Source organism: Populus trichocarpa, chromosome 8 (assembly GCF_000002775.5).
Source record: "Populus trichocarpa isolate Nisqually-1 chromosome 8, P.trichocarpa_v4.1, whole genome shotgun sequence".
Taxonomy (NCBI): domain Eukaryota; kingdom Viridiplantae; phylum Streptophyta; class Magnoliopsida; order Malpighiales; family Salicaceae; genus Populus; species Populus trichocarpa.
In genome coordinates, this window is record NC_037292.2 from 4,728,371 (window position 1) to 4,748,722 (window position 20,352).

The following is a 20,352-nucleotide window of genomic DNA, read 5'->3' on the forward strand; positions in this document are numbered from 1 at the left end:
AAAACAACCGTCTCTAGCTAGGGATCATGTCCTCTGAATTTGTTCAGTCTTCGAACATCTATATATTATCCCTACTATCTATGTTTTTCTTGTTTATTTACCAAATTTATTTTTTTAATTTTAAGATAATACTTAAGATTTACATTGTAATAACCTTAATTAAATTTCAATATCATTATTTAAAACGAGAAATTCATGCAAATAGTTAATAGAAGATGACCAGAATGAGGAAAAAAACTGATAAATTAATTAAATTAAAAAATAAAAAAAAAAACCAAAAAATCTTAATTGTGGCAGTCCAATCATGTTACATGGTTGAATTATTCATCACCAAGTCTTCTTTTTTTTTTTTTCTTCCTCGACAAAATTAAGCACCTTCCTTTGTTTTATGCCTAAAAATCTTAATTGTGGCTTTTCTGCCATTGTCACGTGGTGGAGTGGACCCCACAAAATCATGAGCCCGGCATTTCTTTATGGAAAGAAGGCATGGGCTGTATGGGCTCCATGTATAACTGGACTAGGCTACACGCCAGATTTCTACTTAAAGCCGTGTCTCTGGGCCCATAGTTATCGTCATGGGCTGAATCCTTGCTGTCCTTTTTATGATTTTTTTTTATATATTTTTTTTTAATTTATCCTTTTTAACGAGACAAATCCATTGGGAATAATTTATCCTTTCTAAGGCATCATTTTTTATACCTCGCTACTAAACAATAATATTATTCAGTCACGTAAAAGAAATCCTTCCTTTTATTTATTTATTTATTTATGAAAGTAGGTACTTCGCTGGTGCTGTTATGCTCTTGTTTAATTTTTTATATATATATTTTGACTGTTTTAAATAAAATTTAAAAAATAAAAAAATATTTTAATATATTTCTAAATAAAAAATACTTTAAAAAATAATTAAATTCATCTCTATATTTAAACAATTTCTATGATTATATATTGCATAAATTAATTAATCAATCAGCCGTGTATCTTTGACGTGACGTCTGGGAACCCAATAATAACGAGAAGGATGGCTATGGCAGGGAAATCTGGTGTCATGAACAAGGGCATGAGAAACACATGGCATGGCCTTCTATTTTTGGGTGGCAGGATTCGAATATAAACACGTGGCATTCACTCACTACCTCTTTTAGCTAGTCTTCATTCAACTGCATATTTTCGTGAATTTATCAAATTAATTAATCCCTTTTTTTCATGATTGAGGGTATATATGAGATCTCAAAGGGTATATATGCCAAACCCAAGAGGTTCGGCGGAGCAATAGGCATGCTCTCGTCGCTTATAAGGTTGGGGGTTCGACCCTCTTCTTCATCTGTAGAAGGACGCTTAGGGAGGCCTTGCCACCCGGGCCAAGGGATTAGTCTGAGCCAGCGCCTGAATACCCTGATTTGACCAAAAAAAAAAAAAGGATATATATGCCACCATAAAACAGCACATGAGATCTCAACCACAGTAGATTAAAAACACCTAACAGTAAAAAATCTCAAAACACAATTCATATAGCCTTAGACACTATTTGTTTTCACATTTAAAAAATATTTTTTCTAAATATTTTTATGTATTTTTATATATTTTTAGTTTAATTATATTAAAAATAAATTTTAAAAAATAATATATTTTATTATTTTTTAAAAAAACAACCGATGCTAAAATTACCTTGTAAATAGTAGGGTTATTAGGTAGCGATGTTTGGAAGTAATAACAGTTGTGATTCAAAATATTTTTAACACAGTACATCAAAATAATATAAAAATATTAATTTTTTTAATTTTAAATTTTTAAAAAACATAATTCTAACCATATTTTCCATCACTATCTTATTATTTTTTGTTTTTTTCGAAGCACTAAAAGACGGTTCCTTGGTCAAAAGGCACACAGTGAGCTCTTTCTCTCTCACAGGTAAACTTTTGCTCTCTTCGTCTCTCCGTCTAGGATAGAGGAGGGAGGGTTAATTAGGTTGGGCATGATTATGATTAGATTACCGAGAGCATTTATTTTTTTTTACAGTGGCAGGCAGGCAGGCTTTTAAATATAATAAAAGGATTTTGAGACCATGTGGACGTTTTACTGTCTTTGATTCCTTTTTTGACGGTCAAACTTACAGTGTGCTTATTGCCCCCTTCGAGATTATCTCTCTCATACTTTCTGCATAACTCCCTCTTTAAACTATTCATTACCACTACTACTCTGTATCTGCATAAAAAACAACTGCGTGTAAGTTCATACGTATATATCTACAGTGCACTACACAGGCTGTATTCGTTTACCTGGACATTGCATGGTCCGTACGCTTTTGCTCACCACATAGTTTATCAGGCCTTGGTGATGAAATATATATAGCTCTTTGTTTCTATAAAATCTCATCTCAATATATAGAACTTAAAATTACGATTTTTGAATGCTCTTTAGAAAAAAAAAACACTCTGAGTTCATCATAAATGTACGTGGGAGAGATGGATATACGTACATGGAGAGAGGATTAAATGATCCATGGCGGTTTAGGTGATATTTTTCAATGATTAGTTATTCTTTAATATCAATTTCATCCTTGGATTAGTAACTTACATGCATGCATGTCGTTAATTTTAAACTCGGGTTAATTAAAAAATTAAATCAGTAGATTTCGATTTTAACATGGGCCGAATTTAATAATAATATTAAATAATTTTCATTAGTTGACAGCTTATATATATATATATAGTTTTTTGTTACGTTCAAGATATTTTTGATATAACTCGGGACATAATAGAGGCGATGAACTAGTGTGGGTACACACGTGCGTGTTGGTTTCGTTAAGAAAAAAATGGTAGTAGGGCTTCATGCATGCGGTGTCTCACCAAGTAAAGTCTATTAATTAGGTGTATATATATTCTGTATGTGCATGTTTATCATCGATCTACAAACATATGCATACTAATTTGTATGAATAAAGCATATGTTTGTATTTGCCATGAGTAATTATATATGTATCTATACATAGCTTGTTGGTATACCCAAAATAGAAAGGAAATTAAAAAGAAAGATTTATACGTACAAGAGACTAATAGCAGTTGACAAACGCATCGAAAAGGGAGAAAAAGTATCTGGAATCTCATTTGGATCCTTGTAAATTAGATTTCCATTCAATTTCAATCCGTCCTTCTCGAGAGGAGAGGTTGAAAAAAGGAAAATGAAAAAAAATGGAGGATGAAATAACCTCAAGAGACCCGGAAGACAGGGGTTAATGTCTTCTTAATTATCGGGTGCAAGAAGCACACTACCCATCTCCATATTTTTATTTTCCATCCTTCTCTTCACTACTATATATCTATACACCAAGATAAGTATATGCAGAACTATACATGCATACATGATCGATCCTCCCTTGCATTGAAAAAGAAAACAAAAAACGCCAGCCAGCCATGCATGAATTATTGTTCTTTTGCACAGTAGACAGAGAGAAAGGGACTCCCGTTTGTAGCGGGGGAGCAGTTTGATGATTAGGACTAGGAGATAATAGTAAAAAAATGGCATGAATGGATGGGTATCTGTAGGCAGAGACTGAAGGGGTCTGATGACATACATGGCAAGAGAGAGAGAGAGAGAGAGAGAGAGAGAGAGAGAGAGAGAGTCGAGAGGGGGCTGGTTAGAGGAGTGGTAAGAGCAGCTTGCACTGACAATGAAATGACTCATGTCCAACTGGGCATGAATGAATCGGTGTGGAGAGGGGTGCGTGTGGGTTTTTTTGTCATAACCGTGTCAGATACTGGAGAATCATCCACTACAGGTGGGTGTTCTTCAGAAAATAAAGAGAGATGGATCATCATCAGTTTCCTATATTAATTATTGCCTTTAGAATCTGTTTTACTGCAGAACTAGGTCATAAATGTAGTGAACTGGGGCGATAAATTAGAAAGTTCAAGGTGGTTTAATTAGCGATAATTAACATGAAGTGAATAAGGGTGGTATAGGAAAAGAAATCAAAGGGTATATATATATATATATATCTTTTTGAAGCTCAAAGGGTTTGTTTTAAGTTTACGAAATTAACCACATGTTTATAGGCATGACCATGTGTAAGTCTCATGACCTCTGCTTAAAATATTAATCTTAAGACAAGAAGATAAGCTCAAGTACTTCCCTAGCATTGGAACCCAAATTAACTAGCTTAAAATACTTGCAACAGGGAGTGCCACCAGTACTCGTGTAAACCTTTTGATTATTACAAGCTGGGGAGAGTAGATTAATTTTATGCTCACAATTAGGGGTCTAATTAAACCATATATAGAGCAGATTTTTTCCAAATACGAGAATGGAAAAGTGAGGTATATATATATATATATAAAACCCTCCTTGTAAAATCATTATTGGACTTCTACGTGCAAAAGTACAGTCCTGCCCATCAGCCCACTTTCTGCTGCATTCATTTCCCACTCGAAGAGTTAATATACCGTGTTACTGATTCAAGTGCCCTTGACCAGGAAGGGTGCTCCATTTATTGAGAGAGAGAGAGAGAGAGGGAGGGAGGGAGGGAGAGTGGGGGTTTATATGTATCTTCACTTGTTTTGGAAGCGATGATTTCACTTTCATCTTTTAACCTTTCCTTTTCCTCTTCCCTTCTATATCATGGTTATCTCCAGCTTCCTTCCCACCTTCATGCATGAACTAATTCCTTATCTTCCTTCTGCTAACGCTACAACATAAAATCTCCAGGTTCTAAAAGCCATTTTATAGTCCACCAAATACATGGCCTCCACGAATAACTGGTTAGGTTTCTCTCTATCCCCTCAAGAACTTCCATCATCACAGTCTGATCACCACGATCACCCTCAAAACACAGACTCTCGCCTTCGTTTCCACTCAGATGAAATCTCTGGCACCGATGTCTCCGGGGAGAGCTTTGATCTTACTTCTGACTCCACCGCTCCTTCTCTCAACCTCCCTGCCTCTTTTGGTATACTTGAAGCCTTTAGAAACAATCAATCTCAAGGTTCGCAGCACAAAACTTCATTTCTTTAATTTTTCTTTCATTTCACAGCTGAAGTTCTAAAACCCTAACCCTCTTAAAAATCAAAAGAAGAAAAGTAGATGATTTGAAATAAATCGGTTTCTTAAGCATCTTAGAATGGTTTAAAGCTCTCCTTAATTTTTCCTTTTCTTCCCTTATACTTTCTAAGAACTTAAAGTAGGAGCAACAGCAATATTGATCACTTTCTTATATATTTTTCTCCTCTTTTTTTTTCCACTGTGTATTTGTTTGCAGATTGGAATAATATGAAGCGTTCAGGCATCAATGAAGACACCAGCTACAATACCACCTCAGACGTCCCGATATTCATGGGTTCTTCATGCAATAGCCAGAACATTGATCAAAATCAAGAACCTAAGCTTGAGAACTTCCTTGGCGGCCATTCTTTTGGCAATCATGAACACAAACTTAATGTCTGCAGCACCATGTATGGTTCCACTGGACACTATATGTTCCACAACTGTTCCTTGCAACTCCCATCTGAGGATGCATCAAATGAAAGAACAAGCAGTAATGGAGGGGCTGATACTAGCATCAACAATAATAACACCAATAGTTCGATTGGTTTATCTATGATTAAGACTTGGCTAAAGAACCAGCCGGCACCGACACAACAAGACACCAATAATAAGAGCAATGGCGGTGCACAAAGCTTGTCCCTTTCGATGAGTACTGGGTCACAATCAGGTTCTGATTTGCCACTTCTAGCAGTAAATGGAGGAGGAAATAGAACTAGAGGAGAGCAGAGTTCTTCTGATAATAACAAACAACAAAAGACCACACCGAGTCTTGATAGCCAAACCGGTGCCATCGAAGTGGTGCCAAGGAAATCTATTGATACTTTTGGCCAAAGAACTTCTATATACCGTGGTGTAACAAGGTATCTTTTCACAAACCGTTAAATGCTCATTTATACGAGTACTACTCTTACTGGTCATTTTAATTTATTACTCTTTTCTAGGAGATGAACATTGGTAATAATTACTTTAGGGTTTGTATTTTGCAGACATAGATGGACTGGTAGATATGAAGCTCATCTATGGGACAATAGTTGTAGAAGAGAAGGACAAACTCGCAAGGGAAGGCAAGGTATGGGGTCCTTCATTCATTAATCTACTTGAATTTGTAGATTCTATGGAATTAAAAAATGATTTCTTTCTTTCTTTCTTTTCATTTTGAAGAGTATTGATTGATTCATGGGTTTATTTTGCACTAACTTATGTTGCCTTTTCTTGGATGTTTACATATCTTGATGTGTGGGGCTTGCCGAATCTTATTTCAGTTTATTTGGGTAAGAACGACTTTTTTTGTTCTTTGGTTTTTTGAAGAACAACATTTTTTTTTCTTGACGATTCTAATTATTTTCATCTCTTATTTCTACTAGGTGGTTATGACAAAGAAGATAAGGCAGCTAGAGCTTATGATTTAGCAGCATTGAAATACTGGGGCACTACCACCACAACAAATTTTCCAGTGAGTTTCTACTCTCCTTCATTTAAATTCTAAGGGAGTGTTGTCCCAAAAAAATTCTAGCGAGTTTCTCCTTTTTTTTCCAGTGAGTTTCTACTTTCCTTCATTTAAATTCTAAGAGAGTGTTGCACCAAAAATATTTCTAAGGAAATTAGAATAACATGTTTTGAATTCAATTCAAAGTTCTTAAGAATTGAATTTTAAATGTAATTCAATATCTACAGATCCTACAAAAATAAATGAAATGTCAATTCCTCTTCGTAATTTCAAAACTTAAGAAATTTAATGTTAAAATTAACTTTTATAAAATACTCATTTCCCCATTTTTTTTTTATAAGCCTTGAAGAAATAGAATAAAAGTAATGAGGGTAATATGAAAAATAAAATGAATTGAATTTTATCTCTTTAAATAATATGAATTCTATTTATTTATTAATTAAATTAAAATCAAATACTACAATTGAATTCAATTATAATAATAAAAAAATATTGTCATTCGCATTGAAACACTAGTGGAAGTGTACTGCAAGTTTGGATTATCGTATTAATTAATTAAGCTCCACGATCGTTAACGTTATTTTCCTCCCTGAAAGTATCCTTATAACAAGGATGTGTGTCCTATTATTGAACATGTAGGGCACTTTTCAATGTATTTTGCCGATGTTTATGGATTGTGTTACCGTTGTTAAGAAATTTTATCTTGTAAATAAATCTGCAGATGAGCAACTACGAAAAAGAGATAGAAGAAATGAAGCACATGACTAGGCAGGAGCATGTTGCGTCTCTTCGAAGGTATTTCACAAATGCAGCTTGTTTGTTTTTCTGATGAAACAATTATTTTCATGAAATTCCCATAATGGAGTACATATATATATTTGCTCGTTGCAGGAAAAGTAGTGGGTTTTCTCGGGGGGCTTCCATTTATCGAGGTGTAACTAGGTATGGATTTCTTTAGTTTATTATTTATTCCATTTTCCTAGAAACTTCATTCGCCTAAATCTTTAGTTTAAGAGATAATAAGTTGCGTGAGGGATGTTAATGAACTTGATTTCTTGATTAACTTGGTAATTTTATTTGTCATAACAGACATCATCAACATGGAAGATGGCAAGCAAGGATTGGCAGAGTTGCAGGGAACAAAGACCTTTACTTGGGAACTTTCAGTAAGTTCATTTTCGTTCGATTTCACTTCATGCACTACTTAATTTGAGTTTCGTTAGATATTTGCCCTCTAGCTATCCTACAAATTAATTTACTCGTGTTATAAATTTGTGGGTCTTGTGGACTTTCTTCCAAGCATAATTAAATGTATCTATTTGCCAATTAATCGCATCTCCTGATTCCTGCAATTTATTATGCATTTCATCCATAGGCACCCAAGAAGAAGCAGCAGAGGCCTATGACATTGCAGCCATAAAATTCCGTGGACTGAATGCGGTGACCAACTTCGACATGAACAGATATGATGTTAACAGCATAATGGAGAGCAGCACATTGCCAATTGGGGGTGCGGCTAAGCGGTTGAAAGAGGCGGAGCATGCTGAAATTACAACGCGTGTGCAAAGAACAGATGATCATGACAGCACGAGTTCACAACTCACCGATGGGATTAGCAACTATGGTACTGCTGCACACCATGGCTGGCCTACTATTGCATTTCAACAAGCTCAGGCTTTTACCATGCACTATCCCTATGGCCAGAGGCTTTGGTGCAAGCAAGAACAGGACTCTGACAATCATAGCTTTCAAGAGCTTCATCAATTACAATTGGGAAACACGCAAAATTTCCTTCAGCCTTCGGTTCTACATAACGTCATGAGCATGGAATCGTCTTCAATGGAACACAGCTCTGGCTCTGATTCTGTTATGTATAGCAGTGGAGGCCACGATGGTACCGGTACTGGAACCAACGGAAGCTATCAGGGAATTGGCTATGGAAGCAATACTGGGTATGCCATCCCAATGGCTACAGTTATAGCTAATGATGTAAACACCCAAGATCAAGGAAATGGTTATGGAGATGGAGAGGTGAAGGCTCTTGGCTATGAAAATATGTTTTCCTCGTCGGATCCTTATCATGCTAGAAATTTGTACTATCTTTCGCAGCAATCATCTGCCGGTGTGATCAAGGCTAGTGCATATGATCAGGGTTCAACATGTAACAATTGGTTGCCAACAGCAGTTCCTACTATTGCAGCGAGGTCTAACAATATGGCTGTTTGCCATGGAGCTCCAACTTTCACAGTATGGAACGAGAGTACATAATGATTGTGGGATTGACCAATGGATGAAGAATATATAGGTGGGTATGGGAAAGTCAAAGCATGTATACATTGACTGATTTAGTAGTGATTTTTATTTTTCAGGATCCTTTCTTCCTTCTTTATCCACTAATTGAAGCAAGGAAGAGTGGCACCTTTTTTTCCCTCCTAACTTCGAAGCCTGCAAATTTTATAATTAAAGGGTCTAACAACCGAAGTTCAGCAATAGCACGTAAGAGCTCGAATTCTCACTTGCTATGAATTTTGGGGAACTTCAGGTTAGTATAGATCCTCGGATAGATTTTTATTTCCTAACACCAGACTTTGTAATTTTCAATAACTTAGTTATTATACAGAGAATGGCATTTTCTTGTGTTCTTTCTCTTTTCTGGAGAGCTTACGAGTATTATATGCTTTGTCCACCCATCCCAAGATTTGAACCTAAGACCTTTATGTTTTTTTCTCCCTGTTCAATGGAAAAGTTACACACTTCCCTGAAATTTTAACCAAATTGAACTCAAATTCTTTTAGTTTATTCAGGCAAAAATATAACTATACTGTTATCCTGTAAGCATTGGAAATGCATCAGACTACTTTAAAGTCTAAACATCCACGAGACTAAGAGTTCCAGAAATCCCTGGAAATGTGAAATTAGACTTTTAGCTTTCAGTTTATGCACTGCAGGCTCAAGGCTCTTCTGATGGTGCAAAATATCAGGCATTCCGTACAGTTTCCTATATACATATATACTAGTCATGCTGGTTTGCAAGTTTTAGAAGTCCGTGACTGAAAATAGGTTTCATTAAGATCCCAAAAACTACTTGAACATGGTGGCAATTCCATCTTGGAGCTCTTATTTGTCTTGGGTTTTGTTGTTGATGGCGGCTGCTTACCTTTGGGCTTCGTGTTGGGCTACCTAAGTTAGTCCATTTATTTGATTGGTCCAAGCTCATGCCTTGGTCCAAGCTCATACCTTTTATTTGATCATCATATGGTAAGTAGGTTTATACATCATCACATTTAAGAAAGTATCTCTTGTCAGTTTGCTTCACATGTTCTGGTTTACTTATTGAGCAGCAGTCACCATGGATGCTGCTATATTTGACAAGATTTAACTATGATTTGGCCAGATGGCCAGATAGCAGTCTCCGGGATGGTCACGAGTAACGAATCTAGTTTTGATTTTTTTTTGTTTAATATTTAAAATAACATTGTTTCAGTGAGATGAAAAATTTTGAATTTTTACATTTGAACCGAACGAACTCAAAAGCTGATACACTAATCTTTGAAAATTAACAGTAAGGAACGAGCTGGTTAAGCAGGTCAAGAATCTTCCTTTTTCACGAAAAGCACGACGTTAATTAACACCTGTAGTGCATGCACAAGAGGTGTGGACCACACTTACCTTTGTACCGATTGAAAAAGTTGAAATCATCATAACTTAACGTATAGAAGAAGAACGCAGATTTCTGAGTGCCCTTTCTTCTCTATTATATAGCTCTTTATTTTCAGCAATCTTCTTACCAAATACCATGATGTTGCGTCCACATGCTCCTTTGCGAAGTAATCACCTGTGTTTATCAGATTCCGAAACAGAATCCGATGATCTGAACGAGCATCTCAAGGTCCACGATAGGAAAAAGAACAGCACAGGAGTTTACGATGGAAAGGAAAACTGTATGTACGAGAAAAATAAGAAGAGAGACACTGTTAATGAAGATCATATGAAATCGCTCATGGATGAATCAGGTCAAAACATACTAAATTCAATTAATTCACCTTTTTGTCTTTCCTCTCTGTTCAAAACACTTTCTTAGTTTGCATCATTTCTTATCTTGGATTCAATAAGTTATAAATTCAATAGGCGTAAGATTCAGGTTATATATATATATATATATATATATATATATATATATATATATATATATATATATTTGTTTATTAGTACGATATCTTAATTGTTGCATCCAGTGGCAAATCACCGCATCATCAACATATCATATTCAAGGTCTCTCTTTTTTTAGTAGATTAGACCTTTTCTTCTCCTTCTTAGATCATAAATCTCTTTTTTAGCCGTGCAGCATGAACACTGAAACTTTTTTTACCCTTAACATTATTGAACAATTTCAATACCAGTAGTCCTAATCTTTTTTTTTTTTGGTGCGGATTTTTATTCACGCCACGTTTGCTGCTAACTATTTTACACAGGATGCGTGTGATTTAGCTTTTTCTGATAAGACATTTCTAATTATACGGAGAGTGACATAACAGCAAGTGTTACTTTATAATGCAGATATAATGATGAGAAAGGCAGAGATATACCAGGAATACATGAAACAGATCCCTATTCCATCATCAACTTGTGGGTTGCCAATTTCCTACATGACCTGGCAAGAATTAGCCAGAACTATTAAGCAAGTGTATGGTCAGCCATTGCATTACCTCACGAACAAGCTTTTGAAACAGTGGGATCAATTAAGAATTGGAACAAAGGATGAAAGCAAGCCATTGGACAATATTATTGATCCCAATAGAGCTGTAGCTACAATTTGGGGCATGGAAGAATTCCATAGACAATGCTCTTCTCATCAGCATTTGGCTAGACTGTGGCTTTCAGACCCACTGCAGCATGATTCTCTTGACAAAACTGTCCCACACTGAATTGAAATTCAGCTAAAATAATAAAATCGTCTTCTAGAACATGGGCTATGTTGTTTTACTTCTTGCTTTAATAAAATCGGTTGTCTTGATTAATTTAGTCATCTCCCGATGGCAATTGGAATTCATGTTCTGTTAGCATTCGACTTTGAAATCACAGCACTACTATGTTCAGTTTATACCCTTCTGAAAAGAAAATTAGGACCCGAAAGGCCTTGGCAAATCATGACTTGCCCCGCTTTCTGCAGGCTTCGGCAACGCGGTATTTTGGAGATTGTCATGGTCATTTGCATTTTTTTATTGGGTTAAATGGACGGGCTATTCTCTTCTTAGAACAATATATACAAGATGGAGATCTGAGACTGCTAGCTAGAAGTGGTTCCTCAAATAAATTCTTGACTTGGATGTTCTCTTACCTGTATTTCTTTTTTTTTTTTATTAATGTAATATTTAGGTTAATTTGCACGTACTTTAATTAATTTTACAGGTTTTAAAATTAATAATTATATAAGTTTTTGGTGGTTCTGAGAGTTGTGGGATTCAAACCGGTAATTTTTAAGAAGCAAATCCAAAAAAACTGACTATTTTAACTATATTTATTAAGATGATTAGTGATGTAATAACATTTTTTACTTTTACCTGAATACTCTTTTTTTAAATAAAAAAAAGTAGCCAAAGATTTGTATATGGTTCGGTGCGCAGGACATCGATTTTCCACTTCAATTTTCTACTCCGTTTTCGAGTGGCTATAAAGGACTAAACAGTATAAAATGTAAAATGTCTAATTTACCCCTGTACATTCTCCTGTATATCTAGGCTTACAAGACTTTTGCTTTTAATTTTCACTACACTACACATACTTTATATAAAAAATAGCTTTTATTTTAAATAAGATAAAATAGGTCATCTATCATTATATTTCAAGATTGTTCCTAATTGTATTTATTATGTCCTAATTGAAAATCATGTGTAATTCACTTGAGGAAATTTTAATCATGAGTTAATTAAATTAACAACAATATTTTAGAAAATCATCCTATTATATATACAGAAAAATAAATCATTTCTCCCAAATAATATTATCTTTCCACATTATAAAGTCTCAAACAATTTCCAAAATTCCCTAGCATGAACTACAAGAATTTGGGCAGAACTTTCTTCTCTACGTATTTAGTAAGATACTGGTAGGTTGATTGGCCGGGATGAACAGCATCCCAAAACAAGTAGCGAGAAGGATGTCGACATGTCGGAGTCGTTGGATTGCACAGGGGTCCCATCTCCACAAATCCAGTGCCACAGCAGCCTTTATTTGTTTCCTCAAATCCTGTTATGCAACAAAGACCCTAGCTCTGTTAACCATGCCTCATAAAAATTCATTAATAATGGTGCTCTAAGATCTCCACAAATCTATTTCTGGGGCGGCCGCATAAGCTTACCATATTTTTGTGGATGGTGGATCATGTCCATCAGTGGCTCATATATGTCCGCGTATGCTATTTTGCTTCCTGAAAGCTTTGCCTGTACTAGGGGCAGCATGCTGGCAAGCTTTTGGTTATAAGACACAGAGTATAAATTTTGATTGTGCAAACATCTTCGGCGAGAAGGGGGCTGCTGTTTGGTGGTCATTTGAATGGGAAGGCAACCGATTGGAGGAAGGCCGGCTACAATCATGGATCGGCAACCAAGATCATACAGTTGCTGCAAGTCCACGGATAGTTTGATAACTTGATCTCAGTGATAACAATTCTAACCAAATTTTTCAATCAGAGAGAGAGAGAGGTGTGCTTACTTTGGTAAAAAACTGGACCTTGTTCAGCAAAAAATCTTGGTACCCAGTATCATTCTTGTCCATCCTCAACGTTGATATATCATTAGTTCCAGTACTGATAACAACCAATGCAGCACCGATTATCTTCTTAGCCTTTTGTTCTCCCACAACCCTCCTTAGCCTTGCAGTGTAATCCCTAAACATGTCGATTTGCTTGGGAAATGAGATCACCTGAAACACATCATTTGTTGCATTATCATATCCTGATCCCGATGATGCAAAGCTAACACCCGTAGCAATTTCATGATCTGACAAATCTGGTTTCAAGAATGGAGGGACAGCGTTTTTGATCTTCAGAATAGAGGCTAGAAAATCAGTAATCAGTCTTCCATCTGAGAATCTCCCAGTAGGAGTGTGACCTGGGTAGAGTCTACCATATGGACGAAAATTGGCTTTGAACAATGTATCGATTTCATTGTTGTTACCGCTATCTACTGTTGAATCGCCGAAGACGAGAATGGCAGGAAATTTGGAAAAAGATCTCGACCTTGTAGCATTCCCTGTATTGAAAAAGATTGTCAGAATGTAAACTAGTACAACAGAGGGCTTCATGTTTGCCATTGGCGAGCGAATGGAATGAGCGCAGATGGATGCTTCTTCTCTGCACTTGTTCTATCCAAGCCCGTTCTACATTTTCTGCAAGCGAACTAAATTGGCTTTAATTCTGCGGATGCCCTCTTGTAAGTTAGAGAATTCAGGGGACACACACACAGTGTGTGTTATATAACACAAGAGAAAATATGTAAAAATTTTATTTTAAAATTTTATTAGTGAATATTTTTTATTTAAGATTTACTAAAAAACTAATATAAACAAATTAAAAAACCTAAAAATAGAGTAAAAAAAAACCTTAAACAAAGCTGAAAAAATCATGATAAAATTTTAAACTAAATATAAAAAAATATAAATTAACTTGAAAACATATTAATGAGAAGCAAAGTCAGATCAGCCTTCCAAAATAAAAACAACTTCGGTTATGACTTGAGAAACCAACTTTTAAGGCAGTGTAAATGAGTCCATCGGCAAAACAGGCAGAACTATAAATGATCCATCGGTCGGCGTATTTATGTATAAAACTATAAAAATTACCTGCCGGAAAATGATGTTACTGTATATAATTTGTCGGCCATTAGTTTTTCCGAGAAGATTGGTCGGCATTTAATTCATTAATTTGCCGGAGGAAGACTGGAGATATTGCTTTCCAGTCCTATGGACAGATGGGGGTTGGTTGGGGGCATCAGTACCAATAAATTTACAGATAGATTCATTAATGAAGTGCCTTTTTATTTTTGTTTTTATTTTTATTTTGAATTATGGTGCTAATATTGCGTGAGAAATACGTTTACCGAAATATCTCATCCAAGTGCGACGTGGATGCAAATATTCTGGGAAGTCAATCATGTGTGTGTGAGTGACTGTTTGGCATAAATTGTTTAAAAATATAATTTTAATGTAGTTATAAAAAAATTAAAAAAATATTTTTTTAATATATTTTTTTTTTAAAAAAACACCTCTTAAAAACTAACCAAACAACATAAATAACAACACTCTCAAACGGCCACCAATTTTATTTGACCGGAATGGCCTTCCTCGTTAGCCTTGTCCTTTATTTTACTCCTGATTTAATAAATTAATTTTCTCCCCAAAATTTCTTCTCTCTGTCCACCTCAAGGCAGCAACATAAAATTACAGATATGGTACACGGGGCTTGTAGCTCAGTGGCCTTGGCAGGCTTTGCCCTGCCTAAGTGTTCTGGTTCGAGCTCTTTTGTGTATCCAGCACTTGAGGGTCTAGCTGCTGTGGTCCATCGTGGACTTGTTCCGCCTCCCTCCCGGGTTCGACCCTCTATGTGCATGTTTGTCATCCCCGCGGTGCCTTACCTGCTCCTGGGCTTGCAGGATGTCCAGTGGGCCGTGGGGAATAGTCGTGATGCGCGTAGGCTGGTCCGGACACCCCACGTGAATCAAAAAAAAAAAAATTACAGATATGGTAGCACTAATCTGATAAAAAAAAAATAGGATTGAAAAAAAAAAACTTTTTAAATTACCCCCCACGCACACACATATACACAAAATAAAATCGGTTTGAAAACCACAAATACAAATATTTGCTGTTATGATTATTGAGCCCTCAAAATTACGTACAATCCACAACCAATAAACTCTTGAGATAGAGTGGCCCATGATGGGCGTAAGAAAAACAAGTGAAGAAACACCCGCTCGTTGGAGAGTCGGTTTTCCAAACTCTCGGTGAAGTTTTGGATTTTGGAATGGATTGGTTAGAGTTTGCGAATGGGTTTGATGAGTATCTCATGATATATATATATATATTCTCTTATCAGAATCTAATGATTAATAGATAGCAGTTGCAAAGTAATCTTGAACTTTACAAGTTTCCTGCCTGGTTTTATTAAGAAACGAGTAAGGCTCGAACAGGTAAAATGTCACTATTCAAAGGAAGAGAAGTGGTTGAGAGCACATGGATCTTGATCGCACACAGAATCCATAACACTGGAGAAAGATAAACGAGAGGTGAAGGGATGGGACGTGAAGGGATCGATCAAGTGTTATATAAACAGCAAAAGAGCTTATATTATTTTCATTTTTTTGCACGTAAGCCCTGATATAGATGTGTGTGTGTGTGTGTGTTACACAGATAAAAGCTCTACGTTGATTTACAGGAACTTGGGAAGAACGAATTAACTTCTCAAAGTGTTCAAAAAGGATCCGATAGGTTGATGAGCTGGGATGAACAGCATCCCAGAATATGAACTTGGGATTTTTCCACTTGTTGGAGTCATCTGTGCACGTAATGGTCGTCCCATTTCGAAACGTCCAGTCCCACAGCATTCCTCTCTTTGTTTCCAAAAATCCTGTTACATGCGCAATACATCCCATAAAATTCAATTTCTTGCTTGGAGAAGTTAACTCTACATTTTATTGATTTCAAGTAAAATGTCAAAAATTAGGCAAAATTCAACTAGATTACCTACTAAGTATGAAGGTCGTTGATTGTTTTTCCATTAATTAGTGGTTTATCATTTCAAGCATATTGAGAGGATCCAAATTTGCTGAAAATAAAATTTATTGCATGCATTGCGTAATTTTGACTTTATTTTCTATAAATTTATGATGCTTTAATTAAATTGCAGAGGTTGTCATCTCCTAATTAATAATAAATTTTATAGTATTGCTGGCCTGGTCATTGAAGATTCAGAGCTTAAATGCCCTCTAATATGTTTACTGTGTTGTGTTGTGTGTCTGTTAGAAGATTAAACATATCAAATTATTTAGTAATAAATTGAGTTTTATGTTATTAATAAAATCACTTAAATTAAATTATTATTAATGATATAACTTAAATTAAACATTTTTTTTACACAAATATAATAAAAAAATACAAGTAAAATATGAGTAAATATAATTGCCACGACCCGAGCTTAATTGATGCAGAATCTATCTCATATTTCTTACAAATTCTTGACTCGAGCGTATATTCTGCTGCATAGAAGCTAGGATCTTGTGCGGGTGAAAGCAATATGTTGTTTTACAGGAACTTGGGGAAAACCTCCTTCTCTATATGCTTAGCGATGACCCGATAGGTTGATGTGCTGGGATGAACAGCATCCCAAAATAAGAACTTGGAAGCTAATAATTTTCCACATGTTGGGGTCGTTGGTCTGCACAAGGGTCCCAGTTCGAAAAGTCCAGTCCCACAGCATCCTCTCTTTGTTTCCAGAAATCCTGTTGTGAAACACAACCCGCGATATTCAGCCTTTTGCTTTTAATCTTCCTTGCTTGATGCAGTTTTATTTACTTGTGATGAAATCTAAGCATTTCAGTTTTGTAAAATTTTATGTGGTGCATTAGCTTACCATATCGTTTTGGATTCTTGACCATGTCATCCAGTGGCTCATATACGTCGGCATATACGATTTTGCTCCCTGAAAACGTTGTCTGTGCTTGGGCCAATAGCTTGACAAGCTCTTTGTTATAAGATTGAGCATATGAATTTAAGTTATCCACCCATTTTAGATCTACAGGAAGTAGAAGTTCAGTGGCCAGCTGAATAGTTTTTTCGATGGGAGCGTAACCAACTGGAGGAAGGCCAGCTACAGCCATGGAGCGGCATCCAAGATCATGCAGCTCCTGTAAGTTCATAGATAGATGATTGAAAACGTGATGTCAATTCTGCAATATTTACAAAATTATCTGTGCAATTAATCACAGAGAGATATGGTTGCTTACTTTAGTAAAATTTTGAACGATATCCAGCATAGTATCCTGGAAACTATAGTGCAAGTTGAAAGGCCTTGTAAAGATATCATTGCTTCCTGCACTAATAAGAACAAAGGCACCACCAATGATCTGTTTAGCCCTTTCTTCGCCTACAATACCCTTTAGCCTTGCAATATAATCCCTGAACATATCAATCTGCTTTGGAACTGGGATAACATTTAGAAGGGTATTTGTTTGGTAATCGTATCCCGCTCCTGCTGATGCAAAGCTTACACCGGTAATGACTTCTGCGTCAGACAAATTCGGATCCAGGAATGGAGGAACAGCCTCTTTGATCTTCAGAGCAGAGGCTAACATATCAGGAATCAATTCTCCATCAGAGAACCTCCCCGTCGCTTTCTGACCTGGATAGTTCTGACCATATGGGAAAAAGTTGGCCTTAAGAAGTGTATTAATATAATTGTTATTGCCTGTATCTACTGTTGAGTCGCCGAAGATGAGAATGGCAGGAAATTTCGGCAAAGGTCCCTGTCCTGCAGCTTTACATGTATTGAAAATGATCGCGCAAACGCAAGCTGCTATAGCATAAATCTTGATTCTTGCCATTATTAAAATAAAAGTGACGGGAATTAACTCAACTGCTGCTTATTACTCTACCGGCGTTCTGTCCTGATCTATTTATAATAAGCAAATATAACGAGTATCTATACCATTAATACTCAATTAGCTAGAAACCTTCAGAGGAAACAACTCGAAGACAGTGATTGACAGAGAAGCCAAGACAAGATAAAAATAAAAATAGCTTTTCAAGATTTGAATGATAGCTAACCAGGATATGGATCATCATCTGACAGTGCTGGTGACTTGTCCTTTGTTGACTACGTGACCAATTTATACAAATCCAAATTATATATAAAATTATGAATTTTATATTAAAATATTTGATTCAATAAAAATATCCCTAAGTTTTAATGATTATCAAATGTATTGAATGTACTTTATTGGTAATTACCAAACATGTTACTTCTTGTCTAAAAAGACTTTACATGCCAAAATTAAAAAGACTCGACTACATTTAAAAATAAAATAAAATAAAATTTTATACTGTAGTATAAAATTTATGTCAATAAATATAAATTTATCTTCAACTAAAACATCAATATAATTCCTAAAAATTAGATCAATCCTGTTTTCCAACACATGACTATTTATATATCACATAAAACTATAAATACTATAAATAACTTTTTTAAATAGCCCCAAACCCATATTATATCTCATTGACACCGTATTTTGAATGTCAGACTTCTAAAAATGGTTGAAAGAGGTCAAAAAAGACAACGATGAAATGCTAGAATTTTTATTAAATTTTATCAAAATTTTAAATCATATTATTTGATTAATCTAATCTATTAACAAAATCAGAAGGCTTCTTTAACAAGACGACTTATATTTATGCCTATGTTTTTAAATTTTTTTTATTAATGTGGGTGTCCGAACCAGCTTGCGCGTACCTTGACTCATCCTACGAGCCCTGAAATTAACGACCATGTAAATCTTCAGTGACCCTAAGGTTTGTGAGACTAGAACTGGTGACCTCTAGAGAAAAGCAAATTTAGAGTCTGATCAGTTGAACTATACCTCTCAGGATCCTATGTTTCTAATTTTTATTCACACTACATGTAATTAAAATTTGAAAACAATAAAATTACATCAAAATTTTAAAAAACTTATTGAATGGGATCTTAGTTATTTTTTTAATATGAGATTCCTGTTTATTATCTTACGTTTTATATATATATATATTATCTTTCTCCACCTGTTAAAAGAACACCTAGGCCAATAGATATATAGCACAAAATTTTCAATTGTGTACGTATCTTTTAATATTTATATTGCATGTATTAAAAGGGAACCCTTTAAATAAAAATACTTGTAGCAATTATAATACTAGTATAATCATGTTAAAATTCACTTCATGTACCTGTGTATTTTGTTATCTACAACTTTTTTTTTAACAAAAAACTCCTTTAGACAAAAGTAGTTCATAGATATTATTGTATTATAGTAGCGATCGTAGTTGAAGAGAATATTTTAATTTTATAGTACTATAATATAAACATTATCATTCGAGATCCAGTGTTTTAGCGATTTTTTTTTCTTTGAATTTTTTTCAAGAGTTTTTAATTATAAGTATTACTAAATATAAATAATTAATATAAAAAAATATTATAAATTATCATATTTTTACTTTATATAACCGTTTCTGATATTAAAAAGACTCCTTTAAATACAACAATTCTTAAAAATTCCGTTCATATCTATATCCTTTATCTCTCTATTCACTCCACATATAATCAAAAATAAAATAATAATAAAATTGAATTAAAATCTTAAAAATTATTAAATTGGATCTTAGTTATTTCTTACTTATTTATATAAGACCCTTGCTTATTATCTTATTTTTAGTTTTTAACTACTTCATGTGAAAGAATTTATAATTTTTAACAAATTATAATAATGTTGAAAATGGTCCCTTTAGTAATAAAGTAAAAGTCTTATCCATGCCTGTATCTTTAACATTTTAAAATAAAAAGATATGTAGAAACTACAGTCTAATATTATCAAGTTAAATTTAATGGGTTCTAAATAAAAAAAAATTCATTCACATTATATCCGTTATATGTATAGATTTTATCGGAACAAACAACTTTTTTGAAAAAAATATTTAAATCTTGTTATATATATATATATGAGGTCCAAAGTTTTATCAAATTTTATTTTAATTGAGTTGTTTTTAATGAGTATTCAATTATAGACATGACTAAACATAAGTGATTAAAATGTATTCTAGACTATGATTGATCATATTTTAAA

At 34.7% G+C, this 20,352-nt stretch overlaps 4 protein-coding genes across 5 annotated transcripts; 2 read left to right on the plus strand and 2 right to left on the minus strand.

Moving 5' to 3' along the window:
- The first annotated feature begins 4,530 nt into the window (after window positions 1-4,530).
- On the plus strand, window positions 4,531-9,130 carry LOC7472458 (AP2-like ethylene-responsive transcription factor BBM2). The gene is made up of 8 exons (XM_052454934.1): window positions 4,531-4,981; window positions 5,255-5,900; window positions 6,027-6,109; window positions 6,405-6,493; window positions 7,209-7,282; window positions 7,379-7,429; window positions 7,577-7,653; window positions 7,863-9,130. Exons 1-8 carry the CDS (start codon window positions 4,738-4,740, stop codon window positions 8,753-8,755), a joined length of 2,157 nt encoding a protein of 718 aa, XP_052310894.1. The 5' UTR covers window positions 4,531-4,737; the 3' UTR covers window positions 8,756-9,130.
- Window positions 9,131-10,074: 944 nt separating this feature from the next.
- On the plus strand, window positions 10,075-11,453 carry LOC7472459 (protein RDM1). The gene is made up of 2 exons (XM_002311224.3): window positions 10,075-10,500; window positions 11,045-11,453. The coding sequence occupies exons 1-2, from the start codon at window positions 10,284-10,286 to the stop codon at window positions 11,410-11,412; spliced, it is 585 nt and encodes a 194-aa protein (XP_002311260.1). The 5' UTR covers window positions 10,075-10,283; the 3' UTR covers window positions 11,413-11,453.
- A 1,019-nt stretch (window positions 11,454-12,472) lies between these two features.
- LOC7472460 (GDSL esterase/lipase At1g06990) lies at window positions 12,473-14,467 on the minus strand. 2 transcript variants are annotated; one of them, XM_024606800.2, is made up of 4 exons: window positions 14,327-14,467; window positions 13,199-13,873; window positions 12,846-13,107; window positions 12,473-12,733 (listed from the first exon to the last, which is right to left on the minus strand). In XM_024606800.2, exons 2-4 carry the CDS (start codon window positions 13,796-13,798, stop codon window positions 12,543-12,545), a joined length of 1,053 nt encoding a protein of 350 aa, XP_024462568.2. In that variant the 5' UTR covers window positions 13,799-13,873; window positions 14,327-14,467; the 3' UTR covers window positions 12,473-12,542. The 2 variants fall into 2 exon arrangements, with proteins under 2 accessions (XP_024462568.2, XP_002312198.3); XM_002312162.4 differs by lacking the exon at window positions 14,327-14,467 and having other exon boundaries at window positions 13,199-14,096.
- Window positions 14,468-16,746: 2,279 nt separating this feature from the next.
- LOC7462114 (GDSL esterase/lipase At2g30220) lies at window positions 16,747-17,785 on the minus strand. Its single transcript, XM_052455099.1, has 4 exons — window positions 17,481-17,785; window positions 17,441-17,448; window positions 17,112-17,385; window positions 16,747-16,980 (listed from the first exon to the last, which is right to left on the minus strand). The coding sequence occupies exons 1-4, from the start codon at window positions 17,662-17,664 to the stop codon at window positions 16,784-16,786; spliced, it is 663 nt and encodes a 220-aa protein (XP_052311059.1). The 5' UTR covers window positions 17,665-17,785; the 3' UTR covers window positions 16,747-16,783.
- Window positions 17,786-20,352: the final 2,567 nt, after the last annotated feature.

Bases quoted from the DNA above. Each gene is read 5' to 3' on its own strand.
- LOC7472458 (XM_052454934.1), top strand. From the start codon at position 4,738: ATGGCCTCCACGAATAACTGGTTAGGTTTCTCTCTATCCCCTCAAGAA. The intron at 5,901-6,026 runs GTATCTTTTCAC...TGTATTTTGCAG, and splicing joins ATATACCGTGGTGTAACAAG to ACATAGATGGACTGGTAGAT. The intron at 6,110-6,404 runs GTATGGGGTCCT...TATTTCTACTAG, and splicing joins AACTCGCAAGGGAAGGCAAG to GTGGTTATGACAAAGAAGAT.
- LOC7472459 (XM_002311224.3), top strand. From the start codon at position 10,284: ATGATGTTGCGTCCACATGCTCCTTTGCGAAGTAATCACCTGTGTTTA. The intron at 10,501-11,044 runs GTCAAAACATAC...TTTATAATGCAG, and splicing joins ATCGCTCATGGATGAATCAG to ATATAATGATGAGAAAGGCA.
- LOC7472460 (XM_024606800.2), bottom strand. From the start codon at position 13,798: ATGGCAAACATGAAGCCCTCTGTTGTACTAGTTTACATTCTGACAATC. The intron at 13,108-13,198 runs GTAAGCACACCT...GTGGACTTGCAG, and splicing joins AGGTCCAGTTTTTTACCAAA to CAACTGTATGATCTTGGTTG. The intron at 12,734-12,845 runs GTAAGCTTATGC...GTTGCATAACAG, and splicing joins CCACCATCCACAAAAATATG to GATTTGAGGAAACAAATAAA.
- LOC7462114 (XM_052455099.1), bottom strand. From the start codon at position 17,664: ATGTTCAGGGATTATATTGCAAGGCTAAAGGGTATTGTAGGCGAAGAA. The intron at 16,981-17,111 runs GTAAGCTAATGC...GTTTCACAACAG, and splicing joins CAAGAATCCAAAACGATATG to GATTTCTGGAAACAAAGAGA.